At 45.4% G+C, this 24225-nt stretch overlaps 2 protein-coding genes across 2 annotated transcripts; both read left to right on the top strand.

The window, feature by feature from the left end:
• Window positions 1-15282: 15282 nt before the first annotated feature.
• On the top strand, window positions 15283-19154 carry LOC127317178 (nucleotide-sugar uncharacterized transporter 2). The gene is made up of 7 exons (XM_051347702.2): window positions 15283-15524; window positions 16594-16745; window positions 16836-17044; window positions 17153-17246; window positions 17374-17540; window positions 17618-17788; window positions 18468-19154. Exons 1-7 carry the CDS (start codon window positions 15446-15448, stop codon window positions 18748-18750), a joined length of 1155 nt encoding a protein of 384 aa, XP_051203662.1. The 5' UTR covers window positions 15283-15445; the 3' UTR covers window positions 18751-19154.
• Window positions 19155-20485: 1331 nt separating this feature from the next.
• On the top strand, window positions 20486-23196 carry LOC127313052 (probable 2-oxoglutarate-dependent dioxygenase AOP1). The gene is made up of 4 exons (XM_051343584.2): window positions 20486-20886; window positions 20978-21193; window positions 22519-22642; window positions 22733-23196. The coding sequence occupies exons 1-4, from the start codon at window positions 20525-20527 to the stop codon at window positions 23003-23005; spliced, it is 975 nt and encodes a 324-aa protein (XP_051199544.1). The 5' UTR covers window positions 20486-20524; the 3' UTR covers window positions 23006-23196.
• Window positions 23197-24225: the final 1029 nt, after the last annotated feature.

The raw sequence follows: 24225 nt of genomic DNA, 5'->3' as shown, positions 1-24225 counted from the left end.
CTTCTTTGCCGTCTTCCATCATAACCCCTTCTTCCGTGCTTGGTCCAAACATTATAGCTGGACATGAATCCAAACCGAAGCAGGTGGCTCTTAATGTCTCTTGAGCAAGAGTAATCCTTCTCGTTCTTACATTTTAGACATGGACAGCACATAAAACCTTGCTTCGACTTGTTGGCCTCGGCCACAAGCAGGAAAGAATTCACGCCCTCTCTGAAAGCGGGAGCACATCGGTTACCGTACATCCATGGATGACTCATCTGCATCATAAGTACAATTATATATGTATCAGATGCAATCACCTTGCTAAAATTAGTATTGTACGGACTATACATATATATACGAGAAAATAGTAGCTAACCTTTTAGGATCAAAAAGAGGAGAAATCTTATCAAATAAAACCAAGTGGCATCCCTCTCATAAGCATTCCATCAAACACCTGTGCACATGTAGAAAAAATGAGCTAGCATACACACCTCCACCTTCACCACCAAGGAAAAAATGAGGTGGGGGTGGCTGGCTGCTTGTCTATATATATAGGCATGGCCATTTTGTCGCGGGCCGTATTACGACCCGCGACAAAAGGGGTGCCGACCCCTTTTGTCGCGGGTCGTAATACAGCCCGCGACAAAAGGCCGCGACAAAAGCCTCTGCCGGATTCGGAGCGACGTGGCCACCCCATTTGTCGCGGGTGCAGGCGCACCCGCGACAAATGGCTCCCACGAAAGCCCTATTTTCCACTAGTGTATAATCCACAAAAGTATCTATTTGTTATTAGGAAAAAGTCTATTTCAAACCTTGAATTTATAGATGTTCGGCGAAATGAACCTCGACCTCGAAATCCCTGTCGTTTGAACCCTGAACTACACAATCCCGGTCTGAATAGAACCCTGAACCAGTTATTCATGTCAAAAAAAATTTCCCGAATCAGTACTCTCACTTACAGTATTGGCCCACCTGTCATAACTCTCTTCTACAGAGTACATCAGTTCTAAATTTTTTTTGCCATCGCATAAACACGCATGACTGCGAGGACTCACGGCGTCGGTGCTCCTCCTGCACGGGCGCGAGGCCGAGGGCCGCCGTTGCTCATCCCCCGACGGGCGGAATCTACTGCCGCTGCTCCTCCCGCACGGGCGCGAGGCCGAGCGCCGCCACTGCTCATCCCCTACCGGGCGGAAGCAGACGCCATTGTTGCTCCCGCGCGGGCGCAAGGCCGAGCGCCGCCGCTGCTCATCCACCGTCGGGCGGAAGCCACCGCTGCTGCTCCTCCCACACGGGCGCGAGGCTGAGCGCCACCGTTGCTCATCCCCCGCCGGCAGACGTCACCGCTGCTGCTCCTCCCGCACGGGCGCGAAGCCGAGAGCCGCCGCTCCTCGCCTGGCACTCTCCTGCCTGAATCTAGCGGCCGAGCTGGGGTGCGCGAGGTCGCGGCCAAGCTAGGCGGGCGGCGGCGTGCGAGCTCATCCTCTGACCAGAGCATGTCGGACCCCACGTCCCTGTCCAGCAATATTTTTTAACTAAGGGAAAGATGAAATAGAAATCTGACATGCGGGCCCATATAGTCAGTGAGACAATAGATATTCCCAGCCGGGATTATTTCTTTTCCCATTGCGCCAAACAGGGGTAGGGTTCAATTCAGACCGGGATTGTATAGTTTAGGGTCTAAACGACAGGGATTTCGAGGTCGGGGTTCATTTCGCCGAACCTCTATAAATTCAAGGTTTAAAATAGACTTTTTCCTTGTTATTACGTCCAATATCAGAATGAAGCAACATCTCTCTATTTATTCATAGACATCGATCCACTGGTGCATTCCTCTGCCAGGAAGTTTGCTAAGACCTCCTAAAACTCATTCTAAAAAAGATGATGGATTCTTACCTAGTCATAGTACTGCAACTCTTTGGAGAGCTAACAGGTTCAGGTAGAACAGCTTGAGCCAACCATGGACTCGCTGATGTAACACATAGAGTGGAGATGCACTTTTGCAGCCATAGAGGTTAGTTTGGGAAGCCAAATACCTGAAAATGTGAGTCGCTAAAATTCAGAGAGAATAGACTTACCTTCTTGAGTTGGACTTTGTACCAATCTTCGAACCCACATTGTACTAATTCGTGAAGTATAAGTAAGAAAAAGAAATAGCATAAGTAGAATATTAGAACGTGAAGGGCGAAAGCAAGGAGATACTCAGAAAAGAATACATGAATAGAATATTCAACATTTTCCAATGAAAAATATGTACCCTTAGTCCGGTGCAGCTGCATGCCTGCATGATACCCTTATTCACAGGACATAATATTCAGAGAGACGGATCTCGCGTCCAGAAAATACCCTCCCGTCCGTGCGGCGGCCGCCGCGCCGCGCCGGGCCGCCCTTTCCTCCCTCCCCTAGCCTCCTCTGCGCGGTCTCCTCTCCGCCGCCGCCGCCTGGAGCATCGCCGGGCAAAGCCCCTGCAGCGCGGCGGCGGCGGCCTTCCTCAGCCTGGCGATCGGGGTGCGGCGGCGTACCTCCACTCCTTTCAAGTGGTAGCGATCCGAGATGGCGGCGACTGGGGAGATCACGCATCGGCGACGTTCGTGGTGGTCGTTGGCCCTGAGCCCTTTGGGCCTCGGCGGGCGGCGGCAATGCCGACCTTCGGCGGTTGCAGGGTTTCCTCTTGGCTATCTCTGAGTCACAGAGGGCGCCTGGGATCTGATCCGGGTTTGGTGGTGGTGGCTTCCTTCTTCGCCGGAGGAGGTCGGCTGGTTGCTGGGGTGGCGGATCACGAGATCCGTCTACTCCGACGATGAAGATCTAGTCGAAGACGAGCTAGCGGTGAAGGGGCCACCGGTGAAAACCGCGCCTTGACATCGTTCTTGGCGGATGATGGCGGCGGCTATTGGCGATGTTCCCTTGCGAAGGCATCATCTTTGTTGGCCTCTCCGCTTGCTCTTGCCGAGTTGGGGACTCGCGGCTGTCGGTGAAAACCATGCCACGATTGGCGGGCGATGGCGGCGTTAAGCGTCGCTTCCTTCTTGAAGGCATCGTCGTCGCAGTCTGCGGCTACTCACTCATGCTGCTCCAGGGGAAACCCTAGATCCGGGTCTCCTGGATCGGATGATGATGGTGCTTCCTGCGTCGTTCTACCACTTGGGGCATCGTTTTTGGAGCAGCAGCTGGATGGAGGTGGATCTTGGTGGAGTGGTGTTCATCTACCACGTTGACGTCGATGATTCTCGGCGGTGTGGAGCTGCAGGGTATCGAAGACGGGCGCAGACTGATGGACGCGTGCAGGATGGTGGAGTTGTCTGGCGTCATGGTGACATCGATGGCTGGTCTGGAAAGGTCAATGCGGTGATCCCTCTTGAAGATGGGTGCGAGGAAGACGATGGTAGCGATTTCTGTGGCGTGTGTACTGGCGTGCGCTCAGGGTCTGCTTGACTGATTGTGCTTTTCACTTGCCAATGGGCAGCTTGGGAAGGCATTTAGTTTTAGATGATGTGCATTGGTGTATTGTCAGGGTAATGGCCCTGTTCATGGTCACCCCCTTCATCGCTCTTGTAGGCATAACGAGTTATCGCTGGAAAGGTGGCTTCGAGTTGATCTTTATATCTCCCTTGTAAGGCTTTACGAATAATTTAATAAAAAAAGTTGTGTGCATCTTTTGGATGGAGGCTAGGACGAAGCTTCCATTTTGGAAAAAAAAAATCTACATTGGCATCATACTGTTCTAGAACATAATATATTTGTGTAGAAAAGTACAGTACAAAATACACCTAACTATGCCTTTAGAGAGCAGCATCTCGACCTTGGTATATATTTGTTCTAGATTATATATCACGATCTGTCAAAATCAATCGAGATGGAAAATACTGCACATCAGATATTCAGATGGAAACATTAGAAAGCAAGATTAACCATCATCAGTATGGCTTTACGTAAGAGGCCTGCATCGTTTAGGGGAATGAAGTACCTGAGGAGACAGAGATGCCTTCTAGGCTTTGGGTTGAAGCTCGACTGCTCGATTTAGTGCTCATCTTCGTTATTACGTCGGCTCTGGCTGCATTCCAAAATGAACGACCATTGTTGCAAGCAGCGCCCTTTATCGAGGAGATGAAACCAAGTCATGGTGAGGATCGCTTCATTTCTTCTTCACCCCCGGCACCATAAAGAAACTGGTCAAGGGAACTCGTGGAACACAAATCCGAAAGGCATGGTCTAGATCATAGCGGCATCGGAATATCGGATAAAATATTTATGGAACCGATTGACTAATATATTTCTCTCATCAATTTCCTAATTTCAAATCAGAAATTTTGATCAATTAGGGAGAAGGAAATATGGCATATTGTAACCTTTTGGCCCTATGCGCACCACCATGGCTTCAATAGGAAACATATCTGCACCATGCCAACATGTCTGATGGCCTGTCAGCATACCTCCTTTTCTTGACGGAATGAGACGACCACGGCCGGATGGATCAAAGATAATGAAGAGGTCACTCAGCTGCAGCCAGTTCAAGACAGCCTTCGAGAATGAGCCTTCTCATAGAGAAACGCAAAAGCTGGAAGATGAAAGCAGAGAGGATCTACAGAAGGGGACTTAAACCCCACGTATGATGCACCGGTTCAGTTAAGACTGCTCATAGTGGAAGTAACATAGCTAGTAACATCACATATCTTAAGGCATTGGTGACATGATATGCTAATAAATGAAGAAAAAGAGTAAGATGGTAACTAGCTATATTACCATAACATCACACACCTCAAGGTAAGATGAGTCTACAACATAATAAATGATACAATGCATGACAGCATATATAAGTTACTACCCACTATGAAGGTAGTAACCTAGACTAGTAACATGACCTATGTTACTAGTCTAAGTTACTCCCCACTATGACCAGCCTAATGCGTGGTGGAGCGAAGAGATTTGTGGCAAAAAATTGCAATAAAGAGGTTTAATCACCCTAGGGCCTACCATCCATGAGTAATGGCCTGCATTTGTAGTGCGGTTATTTTAGCACGGAGAAAATAACATGCACGAAACGGAAGGGAGATAGAAGGCCATTTTGTAACGGAACAGGAAGACGCGACGGGATCGCGTGCATAGTGTGGCAAAACAAAGAAGATGACGTGGCTGCATGAGAGGACAGGAAAATCATGTAGTGGGGAGCTCCTATTTAGAGATAAAAGATTACCAACATCTACAATATAAAATATATTGTATGTACTGATTTTTTTTTTAATAAACACAGTACAAACGCAGACATGCATTGAATATTATGAATGTTGATATTTTATTTTTTGATCAAATTTTATAAATTTTGACTTTGACAAATCCCAAAACATGAGTTAATTGTGAATAGAGAGAGTAAGGTCGGCCCTAAGGCACCCTAGAGGCATGTTCATTACAATCTCAAATTTAATATCAACCTCGTAACATCACATCTCTCCTATCATAGCAGAGTAGGGATTCCCTCCACCATAGACGGTTCGAACTAGGTGAATCTTGGTGTGAAATCGCGCTCCCAAAATATACATTGCCACCTCGCCTCTCTCATCTTTGTAAGACCTAGATGACCCATGCCATGATTTTTCCACGACGCTTCACACTTGTTTCCAGTAGGGTATTATCCAACTGTGAGAAAGGACATATGAGACTTTTACCTACTATACACATCGATTGATCTTTGGTTCAGTTGTTTCTTCCAAACCTCATAATCTTGGAGAAGAACTTGATCATGCTCGCCGATAAGAAGCAACGAAAAACTCAATATGATGCCCTAGTTTGGAATGGTACTTCGCATCTTGTTCCACCACTTATATGTGTCAATTTGACTAATTTGAGGTGGGTATCAAAATAAATCAACATGTTCATTATTTTGTTGAACGCTATAAGGCGCGTTGTGGCAAAAGGCTTCAAACAGTTTTACGGTCTGGACTATAAGGATACTTTCAGTCATATTGTGAAACATGCAATTGTTAGACAGTTTATTTCTCTTATAGTTTATCGTAGTCACCCTCCAACACCTTGATATTCAAATGTTTTTTTGAATGGTGTACTCAGGGAGTAGGTCTTTATGCACTAACCCCTCGATTGAGGATTCTGAGTGGCTCAGTTACCTATGGCGCCTTGACAAAGCTATTTATAGTCTTAAGTAGGATCCTTGAGCTTGGCAAGTCTGAGTGTCATTCTTGGTGATCTAAGTTTCATAGTGTCCACAACTGATAATTCTCTCTTTATCTTGAGGTGTGATGATCTCACTATTTATCTGCCTGTTTATGCATGTGGATGATATCATTGTGGTTAGTTCCTCTTTAGTGGCCTCTTAGTGTTTGTTTGCTCAAGTTGGAACCTTTTGCAGCTAAGAATTTGGTTCCCTTACACTTCTTTCTTTGTGTCAAGGTTCAGTGACCATCTTCCGGTGGTCTTCTTTTGTCATAACGTAACTGTGCTCAAGGTATAGTTCGGCGTGTAGGGATGCTCAATTGCAAGTCTCTATCTCTACAACCTATTTTTTTAGTGACACATTGTAGGCTACTTTCTATCGCGGTGATCTAGGTAATTGATAGTCTGCCATCAACCGGGTGTGCCAATATATGCATGAACTATATATGTGACTCTTATTTGGTAGTTTGTTTAGCGCATTCTTTGCTATGTTTAGAATACTCTTGGGCATGGTCTTCATCTTTGTTCGTCCTTGTTCACATTTTTTTGAGTTCTCGTATGTGGATTGGACGGGTAATCCAAAGGTCAGAGATCAACATGGGGTTATGCAAACTTTATCGACCCTACAACTAAGCTTATTTGAGTTCAGTTTCTTCTTCGAGAACTAGCAGTTTCTGAGGAGCGGATTCCTGTCTTCTGGTGTGATACTATTGGTACCACTTATTTGTCTGCTAACACTACCTCCATGTTCGTACAAAGAATATTGAGGCTTACTTTCATCTTATCCGGGGAAGGTTCATCGAATGATCTACTAGCTAATATCTCTACGAAACCCTTGCCATTACCGTCGTTTGAATCTTGTGGGAACGATCTCAACTTGTTGGGTTAAGCCCGAGGGAGAGTTATAAACATAGTTACTTTAGAGTCCTTACGTGATTAAAGTTGCATGCTAGTCGTTTTCTGATGGGTTTGTAGCATAGAAAAAAATATTACAGCAAGAATGGACAAAATACAAGATCCAATCTACTAGATGAGAGCAACGAGATAGATTAGAGTCTTATTCTCAAAGACCGAAAGCGCTAACGGGTTCAGACCTCTACTCCGTACTCGGGCACACATATAGTGTTGATGACGGCGTCATATCCCCATTCCAGCAGGCATCAGAAGTAGTGGATCCTCCGAGAATCCCAGTAGCACGGCGGAGTTAAATACGCACCTGTGGCCAGAGGAACTGTAGCTCCTTCGACCTCGGCGAGTACATGGCCGCTATCGATTCTCGTGGCACCAAGATACGCGCGGTGGACACAGCAACTCCGGCTGACGGAACTCGTGACCAGCGCCGGTGAGGAAGTAACTTTCTATCAACAAGATTCGCCGCCGCCGTCGTCCAGCAACCCGTTGCGAGGTCTCGGTCAAACCTAGTGAAGCATCCCAATACGAGTACACCTGCAAGCACCCATGGAGCTATCCAGCGCTCCGGAGCACGTTCAGCTTACCTCCAGGTGACACCACAACAAGTCAACAACATGCCAGCCTCGCCTTCCAAGCCGTTACCGACGGACGGGCCGTTCTCCCAGAAACTAGACGATGGGGACAGAAATTGGATGTCCACCTAGAACTCGGCAAGCAGATCGTCTCGGAGAGCGCCGTGCGCCTCGAAGACTTGCTGCGCGACATTCTCTTGTTCAGAAATAGCAGACTCCACCTCCACGATGCTAGCTTCCATGCAGGAGTAACGCGAGCCAGCAGATAGCCGAGAGGGTGGAGTTCCTATCACCTGTGACGAGGGGTGTGGGGCGAGAGTCAACCTTCGTCGTCGCGTCACCATCCTCTTTCGTCATAGTAGTCTTAGGCATAGGCATGGAGGGCGCCGGGAGAAGGCTGTCCTGACCTCCAGTTGGCAGCTGCTAATGCCCACACCAGCTGTAAGGGTACATTGCCCATATGTGTGGTTATGGTAATTAATGACATTCCTTATGGACTAATATTTTCATTGAGTTTGTATGAAGGAATATTTCTTAGGTATTTATTATACTCGATGTGTTGGATTCAAGTGTGGATGACATGAAGAAAAAGATATATACTTTTAGTATTGGCATCAAGATCATCGATTTCAAAAGAAGAATATTATAGATCAAGATCCGCAGTGTTTGATTTCAATAGAAGAATTCAAGATATGGCTCTAAGTCGGTGGCATGATAATCTCACGAGTTGAGCTATGGTTGACTAAGGTTTAGAGCATGCCATCAAATGAAGAGTTCTTTATGTACCTCAAGATTTTATGTTAGAGCATGATGAGATACAAGATTGACCAAGACTAAGAGTGAAGAGCATGATGAGCATCACATCGTCTAGAGTGCCCTTGGCATACTTTGCATCCCTATATTCGTGTCGCTTCTTGGTGTTTCTCTGTGTAAGGTTATTGAGCTTGTTGTTAGCTTTTTCACATGTCCCAGTTCATCCAAAATGGAATCCGTATGCATCCTCTATTGCGTTTTCGAGTTTGGGCATCTTTATCGTTTCTTGACGTTGTGAGGCTTCCCCTCTAAAATCATATAAAAACATTATGAACATTACTTAAATTTGAATATTTTTAAATTTAAATAATTTTCAAATTGTTAACATTTTTGAATAAGGAAATAAAAACAAAAAAGAAAGAAAAATAAACAAAAGAAAACAAAAAACAAAAATGAAAAGACGAAAATGGGCCAAGCCCATGACCCGACCAAGTGTGTACGACGCTTGATACCGGCCGGGCGGCCGGCCTAGTCGTATTGCAGGAAAACCCGTGAAGGAGCCAACCCAAACCTCTGCATATGAAAGGGCGCTCATCATGGTAGAACCCTAGATTTACATTGCATCTATTCGCCTAAACTCTAACCGATTTAGCGCTTCCGCCACCTTGTAACACATTTGTTAATAACAATCTAGAACGAAGCATGTCTTTACCTCCACCATTTTTTTATGAACTTTCACCGGGGGTGAGCACAAAGGCCTCCACCTGAATGTTTTTTATTCATTTCATCATAAAGGATCGAACTTGGGTACATCACGGTTCCCTAAGCGGTGACCATTTTCAGGGCTTAACCCTAGCCCCAAATATGGTGTTTTGCCCGCTGTGGCGTCTGGCGACATGCCGATCTAATCCCTTCTTCCTCATTCCTCATTCCTCCTTCCTCAATCCCTTACCACGGTTCTAAATGAGATCCCCATCCACCTTCTCAATATTCTGTCTCAAATCCTAGTTTGTAGAAATCGTTGACTCAATCTATCTTGGAGGTGCCGTACTGGTTCTTCTCTCCTTCCTCTTCTAATCCCCTTTGTTTCTTCTCCAATCCCAGTCCCTTGATCTGTTAGCTCGATCTTTTTCCTATCTTCCTCTTCTTTTCAACCCTTTCTATCTCCAATCCTCCACCCATCCCTCCAACCCTTCGAGTGTGTTGCCCCAAATAGTTTCAGTTTGTGATTCTGTCCATCTCCACCTCTCCAATTTCTGGTTCTTCAGATAAACTGTTGTACATGCTGTTTTGGACCACGAAAGGAACGAAGGAGACCTAGAGAGAAAATCTGTGCAGTTCCTACACCTGACGGTAGGAGTCGCCTCGGCTGGAGCTGTGGCCAGAGGCAACCTTGTTCATGACCTGGAGCAATGAAACTCATTGGGTGGAATTGCCAGGGAAAGGGCAGAAACCTTGCCACCTCCCATAAAATGGACTATCTTGCCAAGTTGATGAATTCCACCGGGGCGCAGATATCCTTCATCTCTGAGACCAGATCTTCCAGGTGCAATTCTTATCAACTTAATTCTCGTTTTAGCACTGCAGGTAGCTATGTAGTTCCTTCAGATGGTCTCTCAGGAGGGCTATGGATTTTATGGTCAGATGAAGTTCATGTCTCCATCAAGTATTCTAACCACTATGTAATCCTAGCAGAGGTTATTCATGTTTCTACTAATATCGAGTTTGCCTTGGCTTGTGTTTATGGGGATCCACATCATCGCCTCACTAAGATGATCTGGGACCATGTCTTTAATTTTGTGCTTGACAATATGGGGAAGCCTATGGTTTGTTTAGGTGATCTCAATGAAATCATGCATGATGTAGACTCTACCTCAGCCAATGTAAATAAATACCGTATGCGTGCTTTCAATGCCTATGTTAAACAATGTGGTTTATTTGATTTGGGTTATAGTGGCCCGGCTTATACCTGGACGAATAAACGTTTCTCTTCTACCCCTGTGTTTCAAAGACTTGACCGAGGCCTTGCTAATGCTGAATGGTGTGGTGTGTATCCTAACACTAATGTTTTCAATTTACCAATCATGTTTGGTGATCACGCCCCTATTCTAATTTCGACAGAGTCTCAATTCCGTAGACCCAAACTTAATTTCAAATTTGAAAATTGGTGGACTATGGAACATGACTTCCAAGACATTGCAAAAAATGCATGGGCTGTTACTGCTAACAAACCATTCCATGCCAGAACCACTAATCTTGCAGGAAACTTGAAGAGATGGTGCAAGAAGAAAAGGCCCATTCAGCAACAACTAGATGTCATACAAAATCAGATCAATCATATTCAGTTGCAGCCGGTGCATATGCAGGACCACTCTCTCGAGGCAAAATTGATAGGCCAATATGAAGAAACCATGACAAAACTCACGGAATTCTACAGGCAGAGGGCAAAGAAGCATTGGGCTACACAAGGTGACCGGAACACTTCCTATTTCCATCATGCTATCCTTAAGCGTAAACGTCGTAATCGCATTGTTTCCATTAATGATGTAAATGGCAACAACCTACATGATCCTGATGATATTGCCACTGAATTTGTAAACTATTTTCGGAATATTTTTCGCTCTTCTTCCGCTAACAATGACAGGCCAGTCTTGATCACAACCCATCCGCAAGAATCTCAGGACTTTACATATTCCATCCCAAGCAAGCACGAAATTTGGGAGATTCTCAAATCGATGAAAAAGAATGCGTCACCCGGACCCGATGGTTTCAATGTGGCTTTCTACTTAGCGGCTTGGAGCTGGATAGGGGACGATATCACTGCCTTAATTAGGAACTTCTACATCACAGGTATGCTTCCGCCACATGTTAACGACACTCATATTGCTCTTATTCCAAAAAAATTGTCTTGCCTTCTACCTTCTGATTATAGACCGATCAGCCTATGTAATGTTGTTTATAAACTCATTGCTAAATCTTTGGCGAACCGCTTAAAAGATCATCTTCCAGATTATATCCACCCCTCGCAACAAGCTTTCATTGAGGGTAGACGCATTAGCAATAATATCATAGTTGCTCAAGAAATTGCACACTCTTTCTCTTTATCTTCATGTGACAACCATGATTTCATGATCAAAATCGACATGGCTAAAGCTTTTGATAGGTTGGAATGGCATTTTGTTGATACTGCCTTACAACGTAAAGGGCTGCATGCTCATTTTATAAATCTTATTCATGCATGCATATCTTCACCAACCTTTTCTATTATCATTAACGGCCAATCTTTTGCTCACTTTAAAAGTAGTAGAGGTATAAGACAGGGATGTCCCCTGTCCCCTTATCTCTTTGTTTTTGCAGTGAACGAGCTCTCGCTAGCCCTACAAGAAGCTTTACAAGTCAACCATCTCTCAGGTATATCGCTTGGACCAAACTGTCCTCCGATTCATTCTCTAATGTTTGCCGATGATTTGTTGGTATGTGGAAAGGCAAATGTGCAGGAAGCTTCGAACATCTCAAACATACTAGATCAATTTTGTCGTGCCTCGGGTCAAATTCCAAATTGGAATAAATCTGCCATTCTATTCAGTAAAAATGTTCCTTTGCAGGTGAAGCGGGACATTAAACAGATCTTTCAGGTTCCAGATTTGGATGACACCACTATCCACCTTGGTCACCCTCTTATTCTTCCGGCCAAAGACAGATCTTCTGCTTACAACTTTGTTTACGACAAGTTCAGACAAAAACTTACTGCCTACAAAGCTAACAGACTCTCACATGCTGCTAGGCTAACGCTTATTAAATCTGTCTTTGCCTCTATTCCTGTCTATTACATGTCTAACATTCTTTTTTCCAAGAAATTCCTTGCGAAGCTCACATCTATCATTAGGAATTTTTGGTGGACAGGAGTGAAAGATGAGGCTACCACAAAAAGCTTGTGCCTAAGGGCATGGGCTGACATTTGCATAGAGAAGAAAATTGGTGGACTAGGTGTTCGAAACTTGCAGGCTATAAATCAAGGTCTTATCCTCTCTACCGCGTGGAGGTTGGCAAAAGATCCACAAAGTCAACTTTCTTTGATCCTCAAAGCCAAGTACCATCATGATACTTCCATTTGGAGAGCCAAGTCAAACAAGCCCAAATCTGCTTTTTGGACCGCTATCCTTAAGGTAATGCCACTTTTAACCTCAGCTGCTTTTTGCCAAATAGTTGATGGTACCAGTTCTATATGGAGTGCACCTTGGTTCCAGGGATGGGAAACCATTTACGATAATCTTAACATTCAACCTCCACCCTTTGTTTATCCTGCTGTAGTGAAGGACCTTTGGCTACCTAACCAAAAGGCTTGGAATATGGAGTTAGTTAACTCTCTGTTTAGCCCCCAAACAGCCAATGCCATCCTTAAAACACCCATTATAAATTCAGATGGACGGGACATTTTGGTTTGGAAATTAACATCTGCAGGTGACTGTACCTCCAAAAGTGCGTACAAGCACTGCTTCAACAATCTTGCTCTGCCTGCAAATCAACAACCCAAGGTAGTCCCTCAACAGATAATATATCTTCTAAATCAGGTTTGGCAGGTGAAATCCATGGCTCCTCGGGTTCAAACTTTTGCTTGGAGACTACTTCGAAAGGCCCTACCCACAGGTAAACGTGCAAGTAGATTTTCGAACCATATTGAGGCTGATTGTTCTAGATGTGGTTGTGTGGAAGACGAAATGCACATGTTATTTCTTTGCCCTTTTTCAAAATCTGCATGGTTTTGTCATCCTTGGTACATTAAAACTGAAGTTCTTGCTGCCTACCACCATTCAATTCATGACATGATACAAGCTCTTCTATCATCGGGTCATCCTCAAATTAATCTCATAAGCTTGTACACTTTCCTTTGGTGTCTTTGGAAAGCAAGAAATGATTGTCTATTTGGCAGGAAGTGTCCAAGCCCTGTCCAGGTCTTTGCTATTGCTAACGCTATTATGCAGGAATCGAAGATGGAAGACTCAACCACCCCTGAAGATCAAACTCCAATAAATTCAACCAATAATCTTCAGTCTCAGGATATTGTACCTATGGTTCAGAACCAACCTTGTTTTGTAGGTGATGCCATCTTCTGCGATGCGGCTTGGAAGACAGATCAAAATGCACAACATATTCCAGCAGGCATCGGCGTCTTTATCCAGGTGGAGAACAACCAACACTTCAAGAGGCTATATGTCTCAGCCTTGTCTCCTCCGGCTTCTTCACCACTCCATGCTGAAGCCTTTGGTCTTGTTCTTGCTACCAAGCTAGCAGACATTTTACAGCTCCAGGAACCTTACTTCTATACTGATTGCTCTATCTTGGCGTCAGCTGCGGCTACAAGCAACATCATATCTGAACCAGGCCACTGGATGATTAGACCTGTACTTGCGGATATACGGGCCAGCACCTCTTTCCGGGCCAACAAGATCTCGCATATCCATAGGAGTTCGAATGTCAAAGCGCATCACCAGGCAAGATTAGCTATGAGACTACAGTTTAGAAACTTAACAGTGAGATGCTCATGTCCAAACTTTGGTCAATGTCCAGGAAGGGACATTCTCTCTGTATCTAGCGTGTCTCCATTCACGCTACTTTCTGTAAAATGTGCCTGAAAGTAATAAAATCCTTATGTTCAAAAAAAAAAAAACTTGGGTACATCACATATGTGCCAACGCTTTTCCACCTCTGATAGGTTGCAGGGGAGTGCTAATGTGCCACACCTACTATTTAGTCCGTTCAATTATTTTGCAAATGAGCATAGCACGACTTTCGACCATAACTATTTTACTAAAATGTATTAGTATATCCATACCTAGACAAAAGTGAAACACCCATTTTTAGATGGAGGGAGTACGAAAGTAGAACTGTAGGAGAGAGCAACTGTTTGCCAAATATAATTTCTCCTTTTTGTACTGCTTACCATCTGCGTGGAAAAGCCCCTCGTAGAACTGCGATATTACGGTATTAGAGCATCTCTAACAGACCTCGTATATGTCCGAACGGAAAAAACGGAGTTCAGTCTCCCAAAAACGAATTGAGAGCGCATTTGGGCACGGCGCAAAACAGAAACTGTAAACCCAACCCGAACTCGCGAAAATCAAACGACGCGGGAAATCTGTCGACGGGGATTGCAGTCGATTTCATCCGATCAATCTTAATTCGATCATAATTCACACTAATAGTGGCAAAATACAATCCCATTGGACCTAAATTACGTACTACAGACCTAATTAGACTAGAAATTAAGGTTCCCGGCGACTATACTGTCACCAGGCAGCGGCGGAGGGTTTTTCGACACCGCCGGTTGCTAGGCGACGACGGGCCGCCAGCTCGATGGCCGCCGCACCGGAGGCACCCCCGCAGAGCAGAGGCGGTCCGTCTGCATCGTCGTCGCTCGGGGGCAACGGAGGCAGCGGCGGGCTGCACCCACCGGCAGGGGGGGGGGGCTCCTCAGCTTCCCCAGTCGCAGCTGCTGCGGCCGCCGCCTCCACAGCCGCCTGCGCGCGCTTGTAGGTGGCGCACCATTAGGTCCGGCCACTTGCGGCCGGCCCGCTTCCATGCATCTCCGCCCCTACCCACGTGTCTAAAAAGCGTCATTTCGCACGGCGGGGTGGTGGCCGTAGCGGCAGAGCGGCGGCGGGAGAGGAGCGGCGGGAGGGGAGTAGGGTTTCCGAACCGAACTCCCCTCCGCGAACCCTTTTAATAGGGGCCGTGCGGGGGATTTCTCGGACCCCTTCCAGTTCAGGCCGGCCCATATTTACGGGCTCTGATCTGCGCGTATTTCAGCCCGAACCCGTAAATTCACCGGAAAAATTTGGTTTCTAGCGGGATTTCCGGGCTCTCTTAGAGTTGCTCTTACCATCTCCATCTCAGGTTCCGAATTTCCTCAGTTGGCCTACTACTTCGCACCTGCTCTTCCCATCTATCTCCAGTTCTCCACCTTGGAACAGTCCAGACCGCCGCCGTGCTCCTCCATAGGCGGACGAAGCGAGAGCCGCCGCCGGTGGTGGTGAGCTCACCGGCTGATGCGGTGACGGCAAATGGGGGTGTGGGAGTCCATCCTGCGCCGTGGTGGCCGGCGCTTCATCAAGCGCAAGGACAGCGACGCCGGCGAGGCTGGTCAGTAGCTCACTCCTCCCCTTTCTCTCCTCTGGTTCTGCCGCTGGTGCGCGCCTCCTGGGGGAGCACCAATGTGGTTTCTTGGCTTACTTCACTCCAATCCACTCCCTTTCGTGTAGTTATAAAGGTTTGAGATTTGAGTGCATATTTACGTTCGGTCAACAATAAAACCAATTCTTCTTGTACAAATGGCATGAAAACTGCATCTTTTCCACACTGTATTAATTGTACCTTTTTTTGTTCGAAATGGGTTGCCCCAAAATGATGCATACATCCGCTTTTATTAAACTAAAAACATTCAGTCTGTGGCAAAAAATGTTTTTTTTTTCAAATGCATCGCCCTAACTGTTTTATATGGTTGTACGAGCGAATCCTGCAAACAAATTAGGAAACTCTGCTTATCGAATTGGGTAATATTCCATCTAGGCAGGCAGCAGACTCACCTTTTCAGGTTATCCACTTGCTGATTTTCTTTTTAATACGGAGTAATAGGAAATGTGGAAATGCAGAAAGAAAATTAACTCCGGCAGATTTCATCAGACCGAGGGTGTCACCACCACTTCAGTCCGTGTGATGTGATGTGGGTAGGACGAAGCAACTAGACGGCCAATTTTTAGTATGATGAAAATGTGCTCCATAGTCTCATCAACATCACTTCTTGTAACCAGCTCTTCAGTTCATGTGATGTGATAGGATAATGAACAAAGGTAAATCAGTTATTTCAGTTCTTCATTGCCGCCTGAAGAAAAAGTAGAGTTCTTTATTGGCATGAAGAGTTTTCAATGTTTCAGTAGTATGTTCAAAAAACAAAAGTTCAGTCGTGTGCAATTATCTACTGAATGAAGCCATTCTTAGTGTAGGAAAATAGCAATACTAGTGCTCGTAAGGCTCATCTGCAGGTCAGAAAGTTTGCTCTTTCCCATATTATTATAGTTGCGGTGGTTCTGTTTTGAGTAGACAGAAATGCATTTCAGTTATGCTTTAGTGCCACTAAAACGCTAATCTGCACCGCTGTATGATCGACCAAACCATGCTTTTCACTCTTGGTTACTCTTTGATGATCTCCCAGGTCGGGCATTGGAGGAGCTGAGGAGCTCCCTCTACAACGAGTTTCATACTTCGGAAGGGGCCAAGCGCCAGCAACAGAGGTTTTGTGGCCCGGGTGTCGCACTAACGTTCAACTTTGTGGTTTCTGTTGGAATCATCATGGCAAACAAAATGGTGTGCATGTTTTTTCAGTTTTGAGTTTTCTTACAGTTCATGCTGCAACTATTTGCATTTAGTCTTTAAATGGCATCTCTTATTTTGCAGGTGATGGGTGCCGTCGGGTTTAACTTCCCAGTTGCACTGTCACTAATCCATTACATAGCTGCCTGGGTCCTCATGGCTGTTCTCAGGGCATTATACTTGATGCCCATCGCTCCTCCTCCGAAATCCACCCCTTTCTCCTCATTATTCGCTTTGGGTGCTGTGATGTCTTTTTCCACTGGACTTGCTAATATCAGTTTAAAGCATAATAGGTGAGATTAATAATGAACTCGCCCTGTTTAACAAATGTGAAAACATTCTACCTTAATGTTTTGGCCAACTGGTTTTCTCATAGCGTGCTTACTGTTCTCTATCTCCAGCGTAGGGTTTTATCAAATGGCTAAGATAGCAGTAACTCCAACAATCGTTGCAGCAGAATTTATTCTTTTCCAGAAAAAAGTTTCACTTCGAAAGGTAAATTTGTCATAAAATTTAAAGTTCATATGCTTTTCAATTCTTTAATATATTTATTTGGTACCAAGTGCACTTTGTTAACTTCTGGTCCCATATAACTGAAGAATAATTATGTTTCTTATTACAGGTTATCACGCTAGTTATAGTATCATTTGGTGTGGCTGTAGCAACTGTTACTGATTTGGAGTTCAACTTTTTTGGTGCTTGTGTAGCAGTAGCTTGGATCATTCCTAGTGCTGTAAACAAGATCCTCTGGTCAAATTTACAACAGAGTGGAAACTGGACTGCCCTTGCGTAAGATGTAATTTATATCTCTTCTTAGACAGCTCATAGTCTATAATTTTTTCCCTAACATTCAGCTTATTGATCAGGTTGATGTGGAAGACAACCCCAATCACCATATTCTTCTTTCTTGTTCTGATGCCTTTGATGGATCCTCCTGGGTTGCTGTCTTTCAACTGGAATGTCAAAAACAGCAGTGCAATTATGATATCTGCTTTGCTTGGTTTTCTTCTTCAGTGGTCCGGTGCTTTGGCACTTGGGTGAGCCATATTATTTCAGTTTTCTCTTATACTGCCATTCCATTCTATTTAAGCACCTGAATTTTGGAAACAAAAGCATGCAGTTACCTGCCTAGTTTTTTACTAGATTATGGTTTTGTTTGCTACTAGATTATGGTTGTAGCTTTATAGCTTCCTTGCCACGATCTTCTGCAAATAGGCGGCATCTCATATTTGAGAATAAAAAGTTGTTGGTTATGCATGCCATGTATAACCTTATGCCTAAACCTTTGGATATAGAAAGCACCTCTTTGCTCCTAAAAACATGCTTATGAATAACTTAAACATTAATAGGCAACCTGCCTTTAGTTGTATTTGTACCTCTAACTTCCATCTGATAACCACAGTAATGATTGACTCTTGCTGAGTATGCGTTATATTGACAATAAGATCCCGTTGCACAATTGTGCTGACAAGTGACAAGATCGAGTCCGAACAACAACAGAAAGCCTGCCCACTATCCAATCTTTGTTCCTCCCAACAGCATAGAATTCACGTCATGTGAATCACATGTATTATGTATTGAACCATATTGATAGGGATGGAGTTTTCTGAGGGGAAAACAGCTTGTATTAATGCATTCTTTCTGTTTTGTCATTGTCTCACTTTGTTGAACCTTTAAAATTCAACTGATCTTTGCACTGTATTTTGCATGATGCAGTGCAACCTCGGCTCTATCTCATGTTGTGCTAGGCCAATTCAAGACTATTGTCATAATGCTCTCCGGGTTTCTGGTGTTTAACTCTGATCCTGGACTCACCAGTCTTTATGGAGCTGTCATTGCACTCGGAGGCATGTCAATCTACACATACTTAGGGCTTAAAGAGTCAACCACAGGTGCTAAGAGAATTCCTTCAACATCTAGGCAAAGTTCTCAGTCACTGAAATCCAAGGTTACTGTGGATGGAGAAAAGCCGGAAACAAGACCTATGGACTCTGTCTAAGTTGAAGAATTGCAGTTTGTACTGCATTTGAGTTCCATACTTCACCTGAACTTTGAGGAAAGACAGACTAATCTCTATGCAAGCAGATTTTTCAAGAGCCTGCTCTCTTTTCCCCTCGTTCTTCCTAGAATGCTGTCACTCTGTTTTAGGAAAATGTAGCCAACTGTTTGTTTGTCATCCACCATAATTGTTAATGTAGAAATAGCCGACTGACGTTCTCCATAGTTTTAGCAATTTTGGTGCGCAGATGTACCTTTTTTCCTGTTCTGACTCTTGCCTTGTGGATTTTGTTTCGATTCAGTAAATGGACGATAGGCTGCTGACTGTAGGAACACTATGATTGTTTGTAAACATATGCCAGCAGCTACTGTCACCTAATTTACATGCTGAACTGTTGGTGTTCACTGTGTTGCACTTCAGTGAAATCTAATGATTGTATTCAGTTATGCACAGCATTATTCTCGAGTGAAAAAAGAATTGGAAAGCTTACCGTGAAAGCGAAACATGTACGCAAGTATATGCTACTCCCTCCGATATATACAAATGTCGTGTATAAAAAGGGTACAACATGACATGATGTTTCCTTTGACTTGGCACTGTGATGCACCCCGTCCTGTGACAAAGCTGTAGAAATGTAGACCATGAATGTTTCGACACAGGCGCCAAACAACTCATAACTATCTGATCGGGGCCAGGTTAATGTACCCCATTAGACCTTGCTTGATTTAGTTGGGACAGAAGCGATTAAATCCACTGGAAATCAAAATCTCTCAAATCCACTCCAGTCCACTTGGTGACATTATATATATTAACATAAAAGATTTTCCACAACACAAAAGTTTTTAACAAAAGTCAAATTAAACAAGTAGCACGATTTATAATTGTAATTAAAAGAAAGCTAGGAGGTTCACCGGCCCAGATCCTAAGAGCTTTTATTCAAAACACTAGACTTAGCTACTTGGCATCGGCGATCGAGATAATTGAGTTTAAGGAAGCAAATCGGGTAGCTCATGAGTTAGCCGAGTCTAGTTTTTTTAAATAAAAGCTCTTGTATTTGGGTCGATGAACCCTCAGCTTTTTTAAAAGTATATAATCATAAATGATGTAATTCTTATTTACTTTTTTCGATAAAGTCAGTAGCAAAGTCCTGCTACTTTCCTGGAAAAAAAAACAAGTAGCGCGATCTCTCGGGGAAACTTAAAATGGAGGCCGAGCTACATGTAGCTCTTTATATTTAAAAATTCAGAAATCATATTTTGAAGTTTCAAAAAAGTTTGAAATAAAATCCTAGATGTAGCCAATGATGAAATCTACAAACATGATAATGTGAAATTCTTTATATTCTAGTGTACACAAAAATGATAAAATCTGACAAGTTTTATAGTTTTGAAATGTGCACTATTCACTATACTCAGAATCACACATTTCTCATTTTTGTGTAGCCTACCATGCAAAGAATTTCATATTGAGAATTTACACATTTATAGATTTATCGAGGGTTTTTTTCAAACTTTTTTGAAACCTAAAACTATGATTTTCGATTTTTTTTTTAAAGAGATACATGCAGCTAGGTCTCCATTTGTCCACTCTCCATCTTGCGCTGCTAATTAGGGAAAAAGAGCTGCCAAAATAAACAGCTCATCCGCCGGCCTTGTAGCTAGCTTTACTTGCTACTACAGTTTGGTAGTATATATGTCTTGATCGCCCAAAACTGGAAAGGAAGCATCGCAGGCTCACACATCAGACGTCAACGGACAGAGCAAAGCAGGGATTGATGGAGATCGCTACGGTCGACCTCCGTGGAGTGGAGCGTGGAGGGCCAGGCTGGGCGGAAGCCCGCGACGCGGTGACCGCGTCCATGGTGGCGCACGGCTTCGTCGTCGTGCGCGACGACGACGCGCTAGGCCCGCAGCTCCGGCAGGCGCTGTTCGGCCGCGCCATGCCGGAGGTCTTCGCGCTCCCGGCAGAGGCCAAGCAGCGGTACGTCTCCACCTCGGAGCCCTTCAGGTTCAGGGTCCAAGTCTCCGACATCCACGGCATGAGCTCGGAGAGCCTGCGCCTCCCCGACGCCACCGACGCCGGCCGCGTCCGTGGCTTCGCGGACCTCCTCTGGCCGCAGGGGAACCCTGCATTCTGGTAATTCTTTCTTCCACTCCGCCACGCGGCGGTTCCAATTTCACGTGGTATCTACAACTTTACCATGCTTGGTGTCCGTCCATGAATGCAGCGACACGGTGGTGTCGGCTACGAAGAACATGCTGCAGCTGCAGCGGACGGTGGAGACGATGGTCCTCGAGGCGCTCGGCGTACGGGAGGAGAACATCCACGCGCACCTGGGCACGCTCGCGCACGCGCTCCGGCTGTCGCGCTACGGGGTCCCGCCGGACACGGAGACCGGCGTGTCCATGCAGGCGCACCTCGACTACAGCAGAGGTAATTGCAGGTAACACCACTTGTTGGGGCTAGTTTTGCACAAAACCACAACTATATCTTTTTGTTGCACGAAACACCATGTTTTGCCGTAAGTGTTGCAAAATTGATATTTAGCAACGATTGACGGCCAATTAGTGTAATTAAGCACACTGTCAACACGAGCAATAGAATAGAGAAGTTTTGGCGGTGGCGGATCTTCATCTGGTGGTGAACCCTCCTACCAGCAGCACTACCCATAGAATAGCGACCCTCGAACATAGGGAAAAGCTACACCGATGAACCCTAGCTCCGGCCGTGGCGGTCTTTGCTGGTGGAGGAGGGCACACCGGCGATCTTTCGTCGGCTCCATTAGAGCATCTCCAGCCGCGTCCCCCAAAGCATCCCCCAAAGCAATTTGGGGCGCGCTGGACCAAAAAACCGTTCCAGCCGCGTCCCCCAAACCCGAATTTTGTTCGGCGCGCCCCGTTACGGTGTCCGGCGCCCCGAGCCCGTCCCCGTCCCACAGATGTGGAGGAGAAGGCGGACCAGTTGGCGGCGGCGATGATGGAGGCGCCAACAAATGTGGAGGAGGAGGCGCCAATGGAGGAGGAGGAGGCCGAGGCAGAGGAGACTGAGGTGGAGGACGACGACGAGTTCGAGTGGTCCGACGACGATGGGCCACACCCGGACGAGACAGACAATCAGCAACGCACGCTCGTCGAGTCCTTCGAGTCGGAGAAGAAGCTCCAGGACGACGCTCGTGCCCGTGAAGAGGCGCAGATTCGTCGCGCCGTCGAGCTCTCCCTCCAGGCAGCGCAGCAGGGGAGGGCGGAGGAGGACGCGCGGCTGGAGCGGCGGCGTCTGGCCACGGCCCAACGCAAGGAGAGGAGGCGCGCGCAGGAGGAGCTGCGGCGGAGGGGAGGCGACGATGGGGCGGGGCCGTCGAACGCACCGCCGGGCGGTCAGTAGTCTAGGTTTAGATGAAATCTAACCGTTTTCATTCAAACTTTGTAATATATAATGAAAATTGAATGAAAACCTTTATTTTCGTGCACCAATATTCATTTGGGGGAGGCGTTTGGGGGACGCGGCTGGAGATGCTCTTAGTTGTTGGGCTGATGTTTCCGGCCATAGCCATGCAGTCGTTTGCCGTCGATCGGCGCCACCTCTTTGTCTGTTCCGTTCCCGTTGACATTGATAGTTGACAGTGGGCCGTTAGGTTATTAAACGTGTGATTTGTGTTTTTTGCAACAATTACTGCGAAACATGGTGTTCTGCGCAAAAGAAAACCGTGGTTGTGGTTCTGCGCAAAAGTTTCCCCAACAACTGGTGTTATCTGCAATTTCCTCACTACAGCATGACCACGGTGGTCGCGCAGTACGAGGTGGAAGGCCTCGAGGTGCAGGCCAAGGACGGGACCTGGCTCGCCGTGCCGCCCGAGCCCGCCGCCTTCACCTTCATGGCCGGCGAGCTGTTCACGGTAAAAGCCCACCACCATCCTCTCGCACCTTCATGGTCTCCAATCCAATTCTGACGCCGCCGCCGCCGCTGCACGTTACCTCGCGCGCAGGTGGTGACGAACGGGAGGGTGCCGCCCTGCCTCCACCGCGTCAGGACGCCGAGCAACCGCGAGCGCCTGTCGGTGCTGTTCGGCTGCCGGGGCAAGGACGGCGTCGTGCTGAGCGCGATGGACGAGCTCGTCGACGCTGACCACCCGCTGGCGTACCGTCCATGCACCAACGACGGCTACGCCAAGTTCCGCGTCTCCGACGAAGCACGCAAGTTCAGTGATCCATTGAAGGCGTTCTGCGGTGTGGAGAAGGATGGATTACCAACGGAATGATCTTCACGAGCCAAAGTATTCAGTTCGTCTCACCATTCCCGATCGAGCTGGGGCCTCGGTCGCCAGTCGCCACTGCCACTGCTACACATATTCAATCGAATAGCAGAAATTCAAAAACCGGCCTCCGTTCGATGAATAAAGTGTATAAATTTATTCAAAAGTCAATGTTTGCAGAATTTGATTAACTTTACTAAAGAAAATATTAACATCTACAATATCAAATAAACACATTAAAAATATATATTTTATGATAAATCTATGGCTATTTTTTTTGGTATTAAATGCTAATTTTTTCATCAATATATAACAATATCTCAAACATGGAGGACATTGACTTTTGATTAAAGTTATAAAAAGTATATCCAAGAAGTTTCACTTCAAATTTAAATGAAATTAAATCATATTGTCGACACAAGTTTTTTTTTACAATCAATACCACATATATTTATGCCTTTATGGTAGACATACATGAGCTATCTCCAGCGATTATAAAATAAATTCTAAAAGATAATAGCAAATCTTTAAGGTTTTTAAACTCTTTCTTCTTCCTAGACATAATCTTGTACTTTCTTGAAGGCATCCAAAGATAGATAATAAAACATAGACCTGTAAATACCAACAAAGGTTCTCCCTTAATTTTAATTTGAGCCACAGTGCCAAAGTTGTGTGCACACACGCAACCATTAAAGTAGTCAATCAACGTCAGCAAGGGTACCAACACCAATATCTAATAACAACCGACCAGCTTGGTTGACGTCGCTGGGGAGCCGAGAGTAATGATTACCATTGTTGAAAAAAACCTAGAGAATTGTAATCTTTCAACACCACCGTTTACACTAGTTTGCTTGTATTACGAACGGGGATTTTTTTTGATCATAGCCACTAGCGCCCTGCCTATCTCGTCGGTTGGTGGGAAGGTTGAGATTCATGGAAAAAGTAGCGAAGAATGAGCAAATTAATTGAAAACCAGAGTTATACGGAACTAATTAGCCAAATATGGAGTAATACTCCTAAACAAAAATAATGGACTTCTATCTTTCCAATGCTTAAAGTAGCAATAATTGTTTCTCTCTCATCATACGGAAATCAAATCCAATAATATTCAACACATGTTATCTTCAATTTCTACACGCTTACTCCCTCCGTCCACAAATAAGTGGGCATCTAGTCTTAAACTTTGTCCATGAAAGAGTGTACTACTATGTTCTCAATGCACTTTA

The sequence above is a fragment of the Lolium perenne genome, chromosome 7 (assembly GCF_019359855.2).
Source record: "Lolium perenne isolate Kyuss_39 chromosome 7, Kyuss_2.0, whole genome shotgun sequence".
Classification (NCBI taxonomy): Eukaryota; Viridiplantae; Streptophyta; class Magnoliopsida; order Poales; family Poaceae; genus Lolium; species Lolium perenne.
The sequence above is the reverse complement of the archived record's forward strand: the minus strand, read 5'-3'. Positions and strand labels throughout refer to the sequence as shown.